The 18,021-nt window shown below is 36.3% G+C and overlaps 1 protein-coding gene across 1 annotated transcript in view; it reads left to right on the top strand.

The window, feature by feature from the left end:
• The window catches only part of HSF5 (heat shock transcription factor 5), a 54,525-nt gene that overhangs the window by 1,376 nt on the left and 35,128 nt on the right, over positions 1-18,021 (top strand). Inside the window, exons 2-4 of the mRNA XM_082440136.1 lie at positions 4,366-4,740; positions 14,058-14,155; positions 16,629-17,150. Coding sequence (XP_082296262.1) covers positions 4,366-4,740; positions 14,058-14,155; positions 16,629-17,150 — 995 coding nt within the window. The remainder of the gene's footprint in view (positions 1-4,365; positions 4,741-14,057; positions 14,156-16,628; positions 17,151-18,021) is intronic.

Below are 18,021 nucleotides of genomic sequence, written 5' to 3'. Positions count from 1 at the left end.
AATAATATATTTTGTTGTTTACCAGATACTGTTCCTATGTAGAATGAATTGGCTAAACAGTTCTTTCATTGTAGCTGATTAGACCTGATGCTTATTTAGGTGTTATGGTTAGACAAATGTAAGGCAAAAATGGTTTTCTTTACAACTGTCAAGTTCTAGTTAAACAGGATTTTAGAAAGCTCACATTTGCAGCCTTTGAATTTTTCACTGTTGCCTTTAGTCTTTCAGTTTTGGAAAAATTTTCTATGTATAAGTTTGTATTTACTCAAAGTTCCAAAACTCTCTGTGATAGAAATTTATTTTATAAACTTGGTTTCTGATGCCCTTCCCCCTCTTCCAGGAAGGTGAGGGTGGCAATATTCCCTTTTGTTGTTTAAAGGGTCCGTGACACGAAGCAGCATACCAAGAAAGCAACAGGATATGATAACAAGAATTCATTCTTTACCTTCAACTAAAAGAGTAATAGAGACATTTTCATCATGTTAACATGGATTTAACATAAAAGTTGTCGTGGTCCGAGCGCAGGTTGGAAAAGAATTTGGAGACACAAGGCAGAATGTTAAGGAAGGTAGAGTTTATTAAAGAGAAGGGTCGCTGCAAGAACAGTGGGCCGACTTCATGGTAGCCAGGGAAAGTCGACGATAAGCATGGGTTGCTTGTCTGTTTTTATAGCCAGGGAACCTGCAAGTCATCTGCTGACTGGGCAGAGTACGTACGCTTTCAGTGTGCTGAGCGGGAGAAAAATGGGGCTAATGTCTTTCCTTAAATGGGATGGGGAAAGGGACAGGGCATGCTGCTTGGGAGGGCTCTGGGACATTGCAGTGGTCACATTGTGACAGAGTGATAGGAATCCTGTAACTTTTTGTTGTGGCAGTATTGACCCTTTGAGTTTATCTTGTTCTTTGTCCTTGGAGCACACCACAAAAGTGTCTGGGTTACTTCTCAGTTATGGAAAAACTTTAGATATACGAATAAAAGTAATACTATGTTCAGTTTAACCTAGGCCCAGGGTTATGAATGAAGCAATGTTCATTTGGAATTTAGAAGATAAGGGATTAGGTTGTGTATCTGTGGAGTTTAGAAGATAAGAGATTAGGTTAGAGTTCTAGTAACCAGTTGGAAAAATAGCAGTGGCATAGGAATGTTCTAAAGGAATTCTAAAGGACTATTAAGCCGCTTACTTCCGTATAATGGTCATTGAGTTTGGTGGGGAATCAAATGGGGAAAGGCAGTGGAGACAATACCTTGGCATTCATTTGGTAGAATCTCTGACATGGATATTTGTTTTTCAGATTGCGTGTCTGGTGGGCATAAAGAGAAAAGACTGAAAATGTGTCCGTGGGAAAACTAGGATAACCACTTCAAAGAAAGAAACAAAGAAGGAAACATACATACATACAAGCCAACTCTTGCTCACTTTTTTTTCTTCTCCGATTTTCTCTTTCTCTCCCCTATCTTAAACCCAGTTGTATTCTAAGGATAGAGTTCATTTTAGTTGAAGAAATAACAGGGACTACATAGGATCTGATTTTCTTCACTTACAGTTCAGTTGGTCAGCATTTTAAAGATTATTTGTTGAAAAACATAAATTTAATTCATACTTTTTCGGTATAGATAATACATCAATCCATATATACCTAAATTATTGTAGTTTTCATGCATTTCCTGTTTTTTATTGTTCTATCTATTGGTGTGTGCAGAAGCTATGTCAGGTGTGGATTGTCTACACCACAGGCTTGGTTCACTAGGGAACTGTGTTACTGGTTTGGGTGGAATGTAATTCTAAGTTCAAGAATACCGGCCCAACTTTGTTTTGCTTTAATTCCATGTTCTAAGCCCTTGGCTCTTCTATTTTTCCTCACCTAATTTTTATTCTGCTTGATTCTTGCCTTGGTTATATGCCTGACTACACTGCTCCATCCCAGTTTCCTTTCTGTTTTCTGTGTTCTACTGCAGCTTCTGGTTTAAATACTTCTCTTTTAGGGTAGAATCCTCTGTTTCCGGACCTAGTTGTCTTCCCTAGATCCACTGAGCCAGCTGTCCTGTTCACCTTTTGAGAATGTACTTGATAAGAAATGTGAGGATCACATGTTTTTCCCTTTTTTGTTTGCCCACTATTGTTATTTTGTTTTTAGTGGCAGTTTATTTTACACTACTTGTTAAAGTTTTCTAAACTAAGTAGCAAGTCTGAGCAGTAGATAATCTGTTTTTGCCTGGGGTTAACAAGCTCTCAAGAGGCAAGTTTTGGGAAGGAGGCAAATTCTTTCCTGGGGATTGATTAGCTCACATTCACTTTTATAGACGGAATAGAAAATTTAAGAACAGAAATTCAGCCTGCCTTACAGTTCCAGGATTCTGGATTTAATCTTTACCAAATATATCTTAGATGTTCTCTAGACATGTAGGTGATGTTCCATAAAGTTGGTCAGAATAGAACCCTATGAAGTAACCCTTAACAAAAGAATAAATAAGAGCTGAGCATGTTTTAGTTCTTTATTTAAAAAAAACAAACAAATTGAAAGGAATGTCCTTCGAATCCTAACCGTGTCTTTATGTTAGCAGCATCTAAAGAATATAAATATTTGGCCATCACTCAGAATTTATCGTAGTATAAGTAGAATTATATTTTAATTCAGATCTAAACCAGTATTATATTTTAATTCAGATCTAAACCAGAATTTGAGAAATCAGGGTAGAGCATTCTTTAATTATCTGCTTAAGTTATTGACAGTCTGAAAATTCATCAACAACTTAACCCTAAAGAGAGTAAAGAAGGGCACACTGTAGCAACATGAAGTTTTAGCATCCAAGAAAAAATCAGGTGGTGGGTAGTTTGGGTCCTCAGAAACGCCTGTTTGTGAAGAGCAAAAAAATGTTTCTTTAGGTCTTAAAACAAAGGATTCTCAGTGGTAGTTCAAAGTGTGTATACATGTGGAATTGCTAGTCAAGTAGCATAAAAACTATTTTTGTATTTTAAAGGAGAAAAGGAAAAGTAGTTTTTAAGAGGTGTATCATTTAAATACATTTAATCTTCTGAGCTAATATTTTTTTTTTTCCCATTAGATTTAGAGCTCTTGATTTCCAGGTTCCAGAATTGTTTATATATATGTATGCGTATATTTGTTTACTTTTGGCATTAATGCTTTATTCTTTTTAAATTTTATTTTAAGAGTTTATTTGAGCCAAAATCAATTTGAATCAGGCAGCGGCAAACCAGAAGTGGTTAAGAGCACTCCCTAATGCTTTATTCTTTAGAGGAAATTAAACACTATAGAAATACTAGAACAAAGGAAGTGTAACATGTAGAATGGTTTTACAGTTTAAATATTTGGAAAAGTAGGTATTTGAGTGCCATCTTTAGCAGATGAGTAGCACATAAATTAGATTTCCCTCTGTTTTATGGATTAGTTTAATAAAACAAATTGAAAAGACTTTGTGAACTACATAATTTAGTGCATAAAGCCCTTCCTAAGAATAAATTAGGCTAGCTATATGTTCAAGAACCACAGTCTTTAAAATAAGTTCAGCTTGCCACATTTATATTTTCCTTTTCCTCATTACATAGTATTGGCCTTTTTCTCTCTTCCTCATCTCCACTTTTTAATTCCTTTCTACTTTGCTAGATAAGAAAAAGCAAATATTGGAATCTCTTGGCCTGAGTGTGTGGATTTTTAACAAACTCTCCAGGTGATTCAAATGTAAATCAGTGTTTGAGAGCCATTGATATCTAGGAAGGGGGGCGACTAGAGATACTCTGAAGAAAAAAAGACCATGGAAAATTATTGATTGACTTAAGGAATGAACAAGTCAGAGTTTTCAAGCTTGACTTTTCTGCAAAGATTGTTATTAAAATTTTAAAAAATTGAAAGGGAGCAAAGAACATTAAATTAGTTTTTGGTTTGTGTTACAATTTTTATTTCTTCCATACTTATATCTTTTATATGTAAGGTTGAGGGCTTATTTTTGTGCCAATTATTAAGGTTTCTACATGCTTTGAAAGACTAGAATTTCTAAAACTTCTAGGAAGTAGTTTACAGATTGGAAAAATCTGGATCAGTCAGTTGAGGTGAAAGGTAAGATGACATTTAACATTTGATTTAATGTTAGAGTTTGGCTACTTTGTCTCTTATGACAGTCATATTGAGAACCAGACAAAAGTTATTTGATTATTTTTTCAGCATTATATGTGTAATCTCATATTCTGGATTCTGAACAACTTGTTTTTACCAATAAATTTCTGTTGTGTTAAAAATGGCTGAGAACTCAACATACCCACAAGTGAAGAGTAGTGCATATTTTGTGACTTTTGGTTTACTACGTCTGGTGGTGTAAGATTAGTAAATGTGCTCCTCCTCTTTTATGCAGGACCAGTGACTGTAGGACAATTCCACCGGTCATTCCAGCGAGATAGTTTGTCTCCTTACTCCTACGTATCAGCTTCATCCCACAACCACGGTACTTTCCCTGTGAAAGGTTTAGATCGGACCCCGATTCCTCCTAGAACTTGGCAGAACTCTCTTGGAATGCACCCAGGACAAGTGGAAACGTCTCCCACTTTTTCAGATAAAGGGGTTCCATTTCCTGTACTACAGAGGTTTCCAACTGAGGTTACATATACCGTGCAGCCCAGTGCCACATCTGTACATGTTCAGCAAGGTCCTCAAACAATGGTCAGCTCCTCCCAAAAATATAGTAACTACACACCCTCAGCGCAGTACTCCCAAGCCTACTATCCAACAGGTATGAGAAATTCAAGTTCAGTGGCTTCTCTTAAGGTACTTTTAATGAGAATTTATATTTTTTTAATGTGTTTCTATATGCCTAAACAAAAATAGGAATATGCACTTAAGAAATGTCAAAGATTTCTCATGAGTACACATGATTTAGCAATATTTAAAATTTCGTTGATTCTTAAAGGTTGTGAAAATTCTGTTCGTGCATAAAGGTGTATGTTTTTAGTGAAACTTTTATATCCTCAAAATATGTCCTAGTAATAAAATTAAGACTTAGTACATCAGACCTTGGTATAACTCCTGCTCTTGGTGTAGTCGTTTTTTGTTTTTTGTGGGTTTCTTTTCTTTTAGAAAACATGCTTATATACATATTACGTTGTTTATTTTTTAGTTATGTAGGTGAGACTACCTCATAACGAAATCATGTTAGTATCTCAGTAACGAAGTTTACTAAAAGAGCAACTCACCATCTCTTAAGACTAAATTATATTCTTATAGTAAAAATGTGATGGTGTGGTTTGGCAGTGCAGTCCCTGCAGTGTTAATCCCAGCCAGTGAAGAACTGGGAGTAGCAGAGAGAAGAGCCTGACAATGGCAACTGACCCAGAGCTCAGCCGAGGGCATGCAAGGCCTGCTAGTAGATCTCAAGCCACTCATTGGGAATCCTTAAGATAGTGACCCTCTATTTAGCTTCTTGGGGCTAGGGAGTGTCTTTTTTTTGGGGGGGGGGTGGTACATTTTTGCAAAATAATAGCATTACCATTTAATTCAGAACAATTTCAGTGTTTTGCAGAAGCACCACAGAGGTGATCTGTGTTTTCATGTAGTGTTTACACAGAGTGATGAAATGGGGCAATAGAAACAAGTCAAGGGTCAAGGCTTTCAGAAAAGACTGGGAAGAGAAGAAAGGGGGCAATCCTTTGCCCTATGAATTAAGGCTCTAGGCATATTAATTAAGTACATCTGGAAGCAATTTCTAGAGGTATTTTGTTAGACCATTTTTCCCAGGCAGGACGAAATCAAAAGCTAAAATAAGTGGAAGGCATGTAAATTAGATAAGGGGGTAAATAATTTGTTGCCTTTTAAAAGTTGTAAATTTGGGAACTGTTCCATTTGTAATAGTACTCACTATTTTCTAGCTGGTAGCATCCAACCATATTGTTTTATTATTGGCTCATTGCGTTCTACCTAAATATGGCCAGTAAAAGGGATTGCTTTATTTTCTCAAAGCACTTAAGTTTAGTAATATTAAAATAATAAAACCAGAGTTTAAATTAGATTGGCTTGTATAGATTTTTGGAGCTGCTACTGTTTTGGAGGATGGAGTTGAGAAGGAAAAGGGGAAGGAATTATATGGAGTAAGATGATATGGCACTTCTAATCATTTACCTATTAGAGATAAAAAAAATTTTTTTTACCTTATTATATAAAAAAAAGTTGAGGCCTAGTTCTTTTTTCCAGATTTGCAGCTACTTCTTTGAAGAACAGAAATATCTGGGTGATCTTTAAAAACAGAAGATGACTAATTTCATGTTATAAGTTGTATATCTTATGTATAGCAACAAATAGTATCAGATTTTTATTGAGGAGTTTAATCCAATATTTTAATAAACAAATTAGGCATTTCTATCTAAATTATAATTTTGGCTGCATTCCATATATGCATAGAATATATATATGTATACACAGAGAGACAGTCTGTGCCTTTCTTACACTTGCTTTATGTTCTGTAGCCCGTCAACTGGACAATACCCCTACTTCCCCTCCTTTTACCAATAAATGTTTCTCTTTCTTTTCTGAACCTCCCTCCAAACCCCCCTCCTCACACTACTAAAGACTCAGAAAGCTTCTGGGGAGTTGAAATTTAGAAGGACTGCAACAGAGAGATGTGGAAATGTTCTTGGCCTTCTAATTTGGAATTTTGGAGAAATTTTCCTATGGATATATTAGACATAGTGGTTAGGTTCTATATTACTGTTGGTCCTTCTGTTAAGGTACAGATGGTTATAGTCTGGCTTAGGAGCCAGACTAGCCTATATGATGATGTTTCTATGGGAAAATGTATTCCAGGTTCCAGACAATCCTCTTGGAAACTCCTAGTTCTAAATTTTATGAGAACTAGTTATATAGTATTTACTAGAAAACACTATAAATAGTTAATATGATTCCTCATTATGGAAATACTATTTGTTAAATTATTGTGATTTAAGGATATATGTTATTTTAAAATGTTTTATGTTAGCTTGGATTTAAATTTATAAATAAATTTATTAATTTGATAATTACACTGAAAATTGTCTCCAAGGGTCCAAGGTAAGGACTAGGAAAGAGACACATTAAAAGAACAAGTAAGTGCTGCTGATGTTTTGATAATGTAGAGTGCATATGAAACAGAATCTGGGGTTATCTGAATTTTTGTTTTGTCTTCTTTGATATGGATAATTGAAATGACTATGAAGGTTCTGAGGTTATGAGAAAGAGAAATCTCATGATTTCATGATGACTTCGAATATATGGAGTAGTTCTATGATACAATGTAGGCAAAATTGCTTTGAACATTCTGAAGTACTATATAAATAAAAAAATAAAAAGTTGTATTGTTAAATGCAAAAGACCTGCTATGGGAAAGAAAGTGCTAGAGAAATACTGTACAAGTACTTAATTCCTCCAAATTTTAGGTGAAAGAAGCAAAAAGTAGTGAGCAATTTAACCATTATTTAGTGAGTACCTGTTTATGAAGGGCTTTACAAATGACTTTCCCAGAGTTAAGTAAAATACTATTCTCAGAGGCAGGATGATAATCACTCCCAAATCCAGCTCTCCAAATCCTAATAAAGTAACTAATCTTGGAATAATGGTCATACTTGAATCCTTTCAAAGTGAACTATATGACTTGAAATTCGGATCAAATTTTAGTAAAAAACAATACTCAACTTCATTTAAAAATTAGTTATATTGAAAATAAACTTGGACCTGGTCTTCAAATGGTATACCCAGTAAAGTTTGAATTTTGTAATATTTCATAAATTAATTTTTCTAGTAAAGCGAAACATTGAGACTAAAAAACTGCTATCAGACTGACTCATAAGTTGGCTCACCTGAATTATTTCTTACATTTGTCATTCCTCTCTTGAAGCATCTGTTTTCTTTTTTAATTAATCAATTATTTATTTATTTAATTTTTTGGGCTGCGTAGGGTCTTAGTTGTGGAATGCGGGGTCTTCATTGCGGCGTGGGCTCTTCATTGTGGTGCGCGGGCTTCTGTCTAGTTGTGGCGTACAGGTTTTCTCTCTCTAGTTGTGGCGCGCAGGCTTAATTGCCCCGCGGTATGTGGGATCTTAGTTCTAGCGACCAGGGATTGAACCCGTGTTCCCTGCATTGGAAGGCAGATTCTTTACCACTGGACCACCAAGGAACTCCTGAAGCATCTATTTTCTTTGCCTAGCTCGTTTATGTGTTTTCCAGCCTTATCACTTCTTCAAAGACAAAATGTTGTAGATCCAGTGCTAGTTGACTCTTTTTAGTCTTACCCTATCTTGAATTCAGTTTTTTTCCTCTAATACTATTTTCACAATGTGCTACTATAATTTAATGTCCCTTTTTTATAAAAAACTTCATTTTAGACCTTTTTATTTTACTCATTCTCTCTATATTTGAACATACATAAGAATATTAATATATTCATATTTATATATAGAGTCCTGTATTGAGGAATTGTTTTCCTTTGACTCATGTTGTAATGCTGAATTGACTCAAAATCAACTTCGATTTTTTTCTGCATTAAGTTTTAAGCTCACAGCAGTGATTAGCAATTTGTAGCTGCCCTTTATCTCATATTTTAATTAACAAATACTTGTATAACAATCACTGTGACCAGGTACTATTCTGAGCACTTTCCAAATATTAATTCATTTAATCCTCACAACAACCTTATAAGATAGGGAATGTAGTTATCCTCATTTTATAGATTAGAAACTGAAGCACAGCCAGGCACAGGCAGGGCTGGAGAACAAATCCGGGCAAACTGACTCAAGGGTTCATTATTTTGGCCACTGTGCTCTGCTGCCTGCCTGCCTGTCATACAAAGAGGGACCTTTGTTTTGTTTTTCTTTTGCGAGAGACTGTTTCCTGGTATATCTCTTCCCCAGAGTTAGTTACTTCCAGATAGGGTAGATGACAGAGGTTGGTGGGGGGACGTCCCCTTCTGTGCTGCCGGTGGCAGCGGGACTGACCCTGGGCTATTGACTCACCCTGCTCAAGCAGAGAGAACACACTCCAGCTGCTGGAGTTGGGGGTCCGGTTTGGGGCGTCTGAGGAGTGGGGCTGTGTCTAATTCATTTCTGTGTCCCCCTGCACCTAGCATAGTGCTTGGCCATAATGGGCCCTTAGTAAATAATTTATTGAATGAATGAAATAATTCTAGTCTCAGCTTTGCAGTGAATCATCTGATGGACATTGTGACATTCTGTGGATTATTTCATGTCACTCAGCCTCAATTTCCCTTTCTGTAAAGTGGCAATAATATTTTGGGTCAGGGATTAAATGAATTAATGTATGTGAATAGACTATAAAACTTAAAACACTATTTACATATAAAGGATAACATTTTAAAAACTGTATTTCAAGTGAGCCTAGATACTAATACTTTAAAGCCTAACTAAAGTGATTTGTAAGAACATAGCCTTCCCCTGAAGGTACATATGTTTATTGAAAAACATATTTTGTATCATTATTTAAAAGTTTTTCTGAATTGACTCTTGGGCAAAGAAGTTTGCTTATTATTGTTTTAAAGTACATTAATTAATTAATTTTAAAGATTTGATCTTTAGGCTTCTAAGCCTACATAACGTACATAAACAAGTATGGAATCTCAAGTTATAGGAGCTTTCTGATGCTCAGGTAGCCTGTATTGTCAGTTTCTCTGAAAAGGGCTGATTTTGTTCTTATGGAAAGAGGGACTTGGCATAGATACACCAGGAGGTTTTCTTTAGCTGCCAGAAGAAACTAAGCAAAAGCACAATTATATTTTCCTTTCTCTTTATTGAGGTAAAATATATGTAACATAGAATTTACCATTTTAACCATTTTTAAGTGTATAGCTCTGTGGCATTAAATACGTTCACATTATTGTAGTAGCATCACCACCATCCATTTCCAGAACTTTTTCGTCTTCCCCCAGCTGAAATCTGTATCCATTAAACACTAACTTCACATTCCCCTCTCGCCATCTTTTGGCAACCACCATTCTACTTTCTGTCTTGAAGAATTTGATAACTCTAGGGACTTCGTATAAGAGCAAACATATATTTGTCCTTTTGTGATTGGCTTATTTCACTTATTTCAAGAGTCCTTGATACTGTGGCATGAGTCAACATTTCCTTCCTTTTTATTTTTTTATTTTTTATAAATTTATTTATTTATTTATTTTTGGCTACATTGGTTCTTTTTTTTTAACATCTTTATTGGAGTATAATTGCTTTACAATGGTGTGTTAGTTTCTGCTTTATAACAAAGTAAATCAGTTATACGTATGTCCCCATATCTCTTCCCTCTTGCATCTCCCTCCCTGCTGCATTGGTTCTTCATTGCAGTGCGTGGGCTTTCTCTAGTTGCGGTGAGCGGGGGCTACTCTTCGTTGCGGTGCGTGGGCTTCTCATTGCGGTGGCTTCTCTTGTTGCGGAGCACAGGCTCCAGGCACGCGGGCTTCAGTAGTTGTGGCACGCGGGCTCTAGAGCACAGGCTCAGTAGTTGTGGCTCATGGGCTTAGTTGCTGTGTGGCATGTGGGATCTTCCTGGACCAGGGATCAAACCCCTGTCCCCTGCATTGGCAGGTGGATTCTTAACCACTGTGCCAACAGGGAAGTCCCTCTTTCCTTTTTAATGCTGAATAATTTTCTATAAAATTTCCATAGGTATGGACCACATTTTGTTTATCCGTTCACCTGTTGATAGACACTGGGTTGCTTCCACCTTTTGGCTACTGTGAATAATGCTGCTATGAACTTGGTTGTACAATAATCTGTTCTGCTCTCACTTCTTTTGGGTATAGGCTAGAGCACCATTTCTTTTTTAATTTAATTAATTAATTAATTTATTTGGCTGCGTTGGGTCTTGGTTGTGGTGCGCGGGCTTTCTCTAGTTGTGGTGAGCAGCGGCTACTCTTTGTTGCAGTGCGTTGGCTTCTCATTGCGGTGGCTTCTCTTGTTGTGGAGCACGGGGCTCTAGGCGTGTGGGCTTCAGTAGCTGTGTCACGCGGGCTGAGCAGTTGTGGCTCGCGGGCTCTAGAGCACAGGCTCAGAAGTTGTGGCGCACGGGCTCAGTCACTCCGTGGCATGTGGGATCTTCCGGACCAGGGCTCGAACCCGTGTCCCCTGCATTGGCAGGCAGATTCTTAACCACTGAGCCGCCAGGGAAGTCCCTAGAAAGCCATTTCTTTACCTCACTGTAGATGAGGAGATGTTGGGGTTCTAGTTGCTGTAGTAACTTATCTTGAAATTAAATTTACTATTTATTAGGATGTTTTTCCTTTTGAGTATTTATATTGGGTATTTCCTTACTGTTGACACTGTACTATTTGAGAGTAGATTCACGTCCAAAACATTTTAATTATAGATTTGAATTACCTCCATAGGATAAAGTATGTGAACCTGTTTTCCTAACCTATAGTGGATGTGAAAATTTTTACCTTTAGATAAATTTTTAGTAATCCTGGCTTTATTTCATTACTAGAATTGTTTTTTTAAATGTCATCACCTCTGATATTTATATATGAAATAGAAATTGTTCATTATTTCCAGTTTTTTATTCTATATGCAATTTAATGCCTTAAGTGAACACTGCCTTCAGGAAAATACTGGAAGATCTTTATGCAGATGAACGTGTCTTAGGACATAGCGATAAACTCAGTTTTATAAATGTTAGTGCTTTCACAGTGCTTTCATAATACACACTAGATGAATTTGTCATGTATTAAGCACACAGTTGCATTTTTATAGCTAGGTTTTCATATTCAGTAAACTTATTAATACTTTGTTTTGTTCTATTTTGTTGATTATACGAAGTAGCACTGCACTGGTAAGGAAATAGCCATTGAGGAATCTTTTTGGATTATCTGTTCAAGTCCTCCCTTTCTTCATGCAGGTACCTTTCTACTTTCCATTTGTAACTGGACACTTTAAAGGACATTCACTATTTTGCTGTTTCCTTAGATACCAAATCAGCTATCAACTATCTATTAATATATTCTCTGTTATATATTCTATTTCTCCAAGAAATTTATTTTAAAGTACACTTTAACAACTATTCAAAATGTGTAAACAATGGAGTCAGATCATAGCAATATCAGAAAAATAAAGCTAATACCTTTCACTGATTTATTTGTAACAAAACACTTTAATGGTGCCCTGATGGGTGAAAACCTGCAGCCCCTGACTGAGTCCTTTACTGCCACTAGGGGGCTAAGTTTTCCTTAGCTGTTAAAACTAAAGATCCCAGTTTTTTTCAGTTTTCGCAAACCCCGCAGACCCCTCCTTGCTGTATTGCTTTTTGGATTTAACTTATGTCCCAGGATATTTGTGCCTTTAAATATTCTGGGAAACCAAATTCAAATCCAAAACGTTTTAATTGTGTATTTGAATAATCTCCAAGGATATTGGAAATGACAACAGCTTGAATTTTATGTGGCCATTCTAGTAATAGCTGGCTTTTTTAACCACTGGACTTGTTAAAATTATGTAATTCAGAAAACCTCAGCCCTTATGTTTGTACTTGAACTAGAATTCTATCCATTATTTTAATTTTTTACTTCTGTGTGCAAAATGTAATGCCTTAAAATGCACATGATAAAATAAAATATTTATTTCTTGTATACCTTTATGAACTTCTGACATTTAAAAAATCAGTAATGAGTAATGGAGAAATAGGGAAGCATTTTAATGAATTTTTACAATCCTTAGGCTAATTTACTTCAAAGGTTACCAAATAAGATTATTTAGTAATTTTATTAGCACACTCAAAATATGAAAAATGTGGACTAAAAAAGAGAAAGTTGCCACCTTATAAAAAAGATACCTTAAAAATATTCAGCAAGTGGAGTTCTAGTAAAATTAAAATATTACATTAGGAAGAAGGAAAGATTAGGGAAGTATTGTGACATATTAAAGAGCATGTACTTTGGAGTTTGCCTCTGTCACTCTCGGCGTTGTGAATTTCGGCACATTTTTTAACATCCCTGAGCTTTAGTTTCCTTATTTCTGTAAAGTAATGTTAATACCTCATTCAATTGTTGTTTGGATTAAATGAGGCCATATATGTAAAGGACCTAGGACTGTGCCTGGAATATGGTAGGTGTTCAACAAATGTCATCCTCTGTTTAATCCAAAGATGTGATGTTATAACTGATTCTCAGTCGTTCTGGAGGGTCTGTCTCTGGAAAAGAGGAGACTCAACCTCTTATTAAGGCTACATCTGTAAGTATGACTCTACCAGTAGAAAGAGTTCAGCCTTTTCATGGTATCCTAACTATAAAGAGAAAGTTTGGAAAATGTATTTCCTTAGCTAAAATAATAGCATTGTTAGCTATTTGTTTATTGATTGCTTACTGTATGCCAGTACTGTTCTTAGTGCTTTGTGCATATTAACTCATTCACTCCTCACAACAAACACGTTAGGTAGGTACTATTATTATCCCTATTCTAACAGAATGCAGAAACTGAGGCCCAAAGGGATTAACGTTGCTCAAGTTTATACAGCTATTACAATTTTGGAGCTGGGCTCCAAAGCCAGGCAGTCTGGCTCTAGAATCTGAATTCCTAACCACTTGTCTAAATGGTTAAAACATTTTTTTCATAGATTTCACTGGATGCATTGTATAACAGTAGGAGTGTTTGGAGAGTACTTATACTTATTTTATCCTTAAAAACCTTCCTCCAAATGTTTGTTACTATTAAAATGATTGAAATAATTATTTTAGAATTCTGAATATGTTCTGATATTTTCAATAAAAGGAAATTACTAAAAAAAAAAAAAAAGGAAATTACTACTTTCAGTAAGAATAAATGTTTGGTTAGAAGGGCAACAAAATGTTTAGGTGCTAAAGAAATCATTTATAAAAGTAGACATGACCCTTTTCAATGACTTTTAAAATTGCCTTATTACCATTTGTTTTCAACAAATAAGGGCACCTAATTGGACTAAATATATTTTATTGCACCCACAAAGGAAAACTTTTGGAATTTTTTGTTCCAAGTTGAAAGAGAGGAGTGCCTTGAATGCTGTAGAGGTTTATTCGGGTTGACGGCTTTTCTGTGTTTGGATTTGTTCCAGCTGTGCTGCAGTGCTGCTCTCCTTCTACCCACATGGACACGCTCAGTAGTTGTGTGACTCCCACTGCCCCTTCCTATGCACATTGCAATTACTTCCAGGTAAGATGCTGGGAACAATGGACATACCCTGTGTCAGGTGCAATACGATTGGCCTTGCACAATTCCAAAGTGTAATTTTATCTTAATGAGTAGCCAGAGGTAAGCTGTGGATTATGGCCTTAGTTTTTCTCAATTCTAAAAAAAAAAGAGTTGATGTAAATGACGTCTGAGGATTCTTCTAGGCCTACACTGTCTTCTTGGCCTACTCTTAGGCACTAGCCACATGTAGCTATTTAAATTTAAATGAATTAAAGTTAAATAAAATTTAAAAATCATTCCTCAGTGGGGAGGGTGGGAGGGAGGGAGACACAAGAGGGAAGAGGTATGGGGATATATGTATATGTATAGCTGATTCACTTTGTTATGAAGCAGAAACTAACACACCATTGTAACCAATTATACTCCAATAAAGATGTTAAAACAAAAAAAATCATTCCTCAGTCACACTAGCCACATTTCAGGTGCTTAATAGTTTCGTATGGCTAGTGGTTACCAAATTGTATAGTACAGATAGAGAACATTTTCATCATTGCTGACAGTTAGTTGGAACAGTGTTGTTCAACTAATTGTCAGCAGTGGTAAAATTGAATACCATGGTAAAGTGAATGCCAGATAAACTCTAAAAGTATATAAATCACCAAATGCCAGATCCTTCCAAGATGATACAATTACTTTTTTTTAAAGGAGAAAGGAAAATGATGTCAAAAACGAGAAAGCCCCCATGTTGTAAACACTGCACTTCAATTTTTTTCTCATATTTGTTAGGAAGCAATTGCTTTGATTTAAATGTTGTAGACTACTACTTCTAGGATAAGATTAAATCCCATGTTTGTATTTTTATGCTATAGTTGCTTAAAGATTGGAATTGTTTTCCTTTGATATCATGTAGTCACGATAGCTTCTGTTCTTTAGAGAATATCTTACTATTGGCATTCCAGTACTCAAAAGAACATTCCTTTCTTCTTTTTTGTCTTTTCTTTCTTTCTTTCTTTCTTTTCTTTTTTTGAGGAGTATAGAATCAGATCAAGGGGACTTAGCTGGACATTTTTAATGGCAGCTGTCATCAAGCATGTTAGTCTAGCCGATTTCATCTTCACTGGAAGGACATATCTATCTCACAAATTAGATGCTCTTGTCTGTAGATCCAGGCATTCTCTCCCCTGGATCATACTGGAGATACTCTGTTGGTATTATATCTTGATTATATTTATGTTTTAAATAAATCATTTAAAACATCTTTGAAGACCTTTGATTAGTACAAAGACAATACATGTTCACTGTAGGAAAATAGAGATAAGTAGACACAAAATTTTTAAATGGAAGAAAGGGAAGTATTTCAGATATTCTGGAAATAAATGCAGTTAGTTTTGTTGGCCTGTAGATATGGTGAGAGTGTGCATGAATGGTCAGTATATTGCAGTGGTTAAGAGCAAGAACTCTGGAGTCAGGCACACCTAGGTTTGAAACCTGACTCTGTCAGTTACTTCTTTGTGACTTTGTATAAATTATGAAGTTTCTCTGAACTTCAGTTCCGTCCTTTGGAAATGGAGATTATCACATTTCATAGGCCTCTTGTGAGGATTAAATGAAATAATGTATGTAAAGCACTTTGTATGTGCTTGGCACATAGTAAGAACTCAATAAGTTGGGCTATCAGCTATAGTAAAGTAGCTTGATGCTTAAACCACTTAGATTTACATTATTTGGCATTAGTGGCCTTCAAATCATTAACGCGATCTTTGTCAATGTGTTTGGCAATATTGACTCACTACATGTTTTATTTAATAGTAACGCTTCCATATCTTATGTTTATAACCTGAGCTATTCAGCAAACGTTTATTGAATGCCTGCTCTGTGCAAAGTACTATGTATAAGAGAATACATCTTGAAGATATCAGTCTAAAAGTGACAGCTATTTTAATCTATTGTTTTATTATTAAAATAAATAATCTCAGGACCAAAGGACATTTGATATTCCATCCATTTTTTCCCAGATCATTTGGAACAGAATATCAGTACCTCCCCCCTGAATCTATAGAAGCACTGGTGGACTTGTGAGCATTCTGTGTTTAACATTTCCTTACTACTTTCCTAAAACAGTATATTACAGATACAAGTGATGTTTTTGTCTGTCAACCTTTATGGAAGAATTTGGTATATAGACATTTTATCAACAAATAGGTATTTGGGTACTATGGCTTTTTTGATTTTGTGTACTTTAACCCTGAGAATTATTAGTCCATTCCAGTATTAAACTTAATATAGTGGTTGACATATAATAGTTCCTGTGTAAGTGTTAACAATAGAGTCGAAGCTACCACTGCTGAAAAGCTGATTGGCATTCAAGTTTTCTTAGTGAGCTTTAAGTTTAATTTGTTTATATTTAGCGTTCATCAGCCTGAATGTTGTTGCTTTCCTCCTTAATCTCATATTTGGTTTTCTATCCAAACAGTCCTATTTTCTCTTTTCCCAGAATCCTCCAGTGCAATCTTCCTATCCAGTTGAATTTCTGCCTTCTAATTGGCCTTGCAGTGCTACTGATGAAAATAAAAAGACAGAAGTAAACCTAGAGGCTGTTTTTCAGTTAGTAGATGAGTTGCATTCCTCCCCTAAATTGGAGATGGTAAAGGTGGAGCCTGTTGAGAATCAGTGTTCAACATCTCAGTCTAACAGAAGCCAACATATCCTAGCTAATTCAAACAACAGCAATCCATCTTCCACAAGTCAGGCTAGCCAGCTGGAGCCACTTACTGCTGTAGGCTCAGATATTACGTCTTTTGTGGTCGGCACAGAACAAGCAATTACCTGCTCTCTACCACAGTCACCTGAGTACATCTATGCCATCCACACAGCTCAGCCTGTTGAAAATACTACAATGCAGGAGTCTGAAGCCAACCAGCAAGCTCATGTCAAACTGAAGGAGCAGCTAAGTCATAATCCATCTCCATCTTCAGTAGTATTTGTGCAGGAAGGGCTACCGTTCAGCACACACCAGGTAAGAGGCAAAGAAAAAATCCTAATAGAGCTCAAAGGTACCTAGTGCTTCTTGCTGAAGACTGTTCTAGTGGAGACTTTGTCCAGGTTTTATTTGGGTTTAATACCAGTTCATTATGTTCTCCAGAAGGATCGTGCCCCAGTGGTTCTGCACAAAAGATTCAGAAAGAAGTAACCTTAACCCTCAGGCATCCTCTCACTACATTGTGGTCTGAAGTCAGCCTCTAGAGAGGCAGTCTGAATGAGCATTGTGGTATGACTTATTTTCATGTTAAAAGCATCCCTTGAGTTTTGCTTCCTAACTTAGTTTGGATGGACTAGATGTGCCTGGCTGATTAAATTCCACTCCTCAGAAGGGATGGTTTATCTCATATATAATATCAGGACTTTCCTGGCCATTTGTAGCATGGAGGTAAGGAGATGGTTGGAGGTGTTTTCATACTTTCTTACAGCATCATTGAATTCTAAATTTTTAAAAAAGATTTATTTATTTATTTAATTTATTTTTGACTGTGTTGGGTCTTAGCTGCAGTAGGCTGGATCTTCGTTGAGGCATATGGGATCTTTCGTTGAGGCATGCAGGATCTTTCGTTGAGGCATGGGGGATCTTGCATTGTGGCGTGCAGGTTTCCTCTCTCTAGTTGTGGTGCTCAGGCTCCAAGGCGTGTGGGCTCTGTAGTTTGTGGCACGCCGGCTCTTTCATTGAGGCGCGCGGGCTCAGTAGTTGTGGCGTGAGGGTTTAGTTGCCCCATGGCACGTGGGATCTTAGTTCCCTGACCAGGGATTGAACCCGCATCCCCTGCATTGTAAGGTGGATTCTTTACCACTGGACCACCAGGGAAGTCCCTACAGAATTCTAATTTGACTTGACA

The sequence above is a fragment of the Balaenoptera physalus genome, assembly GCF_965194825.1.
Source record: "Balaenoptera physalus genome assembly, chromosome: 20".
NCBI classification, from domain to species: Eukaryota; Metazoa; Chordata; class Mammalia; order Artiodactyla; family Balaenopteridae; genus Balaenoptera; species Balaenoptera physalus.
This window is presented reverse-complemented; position numbering and strand designations above follow the sequence as displayed.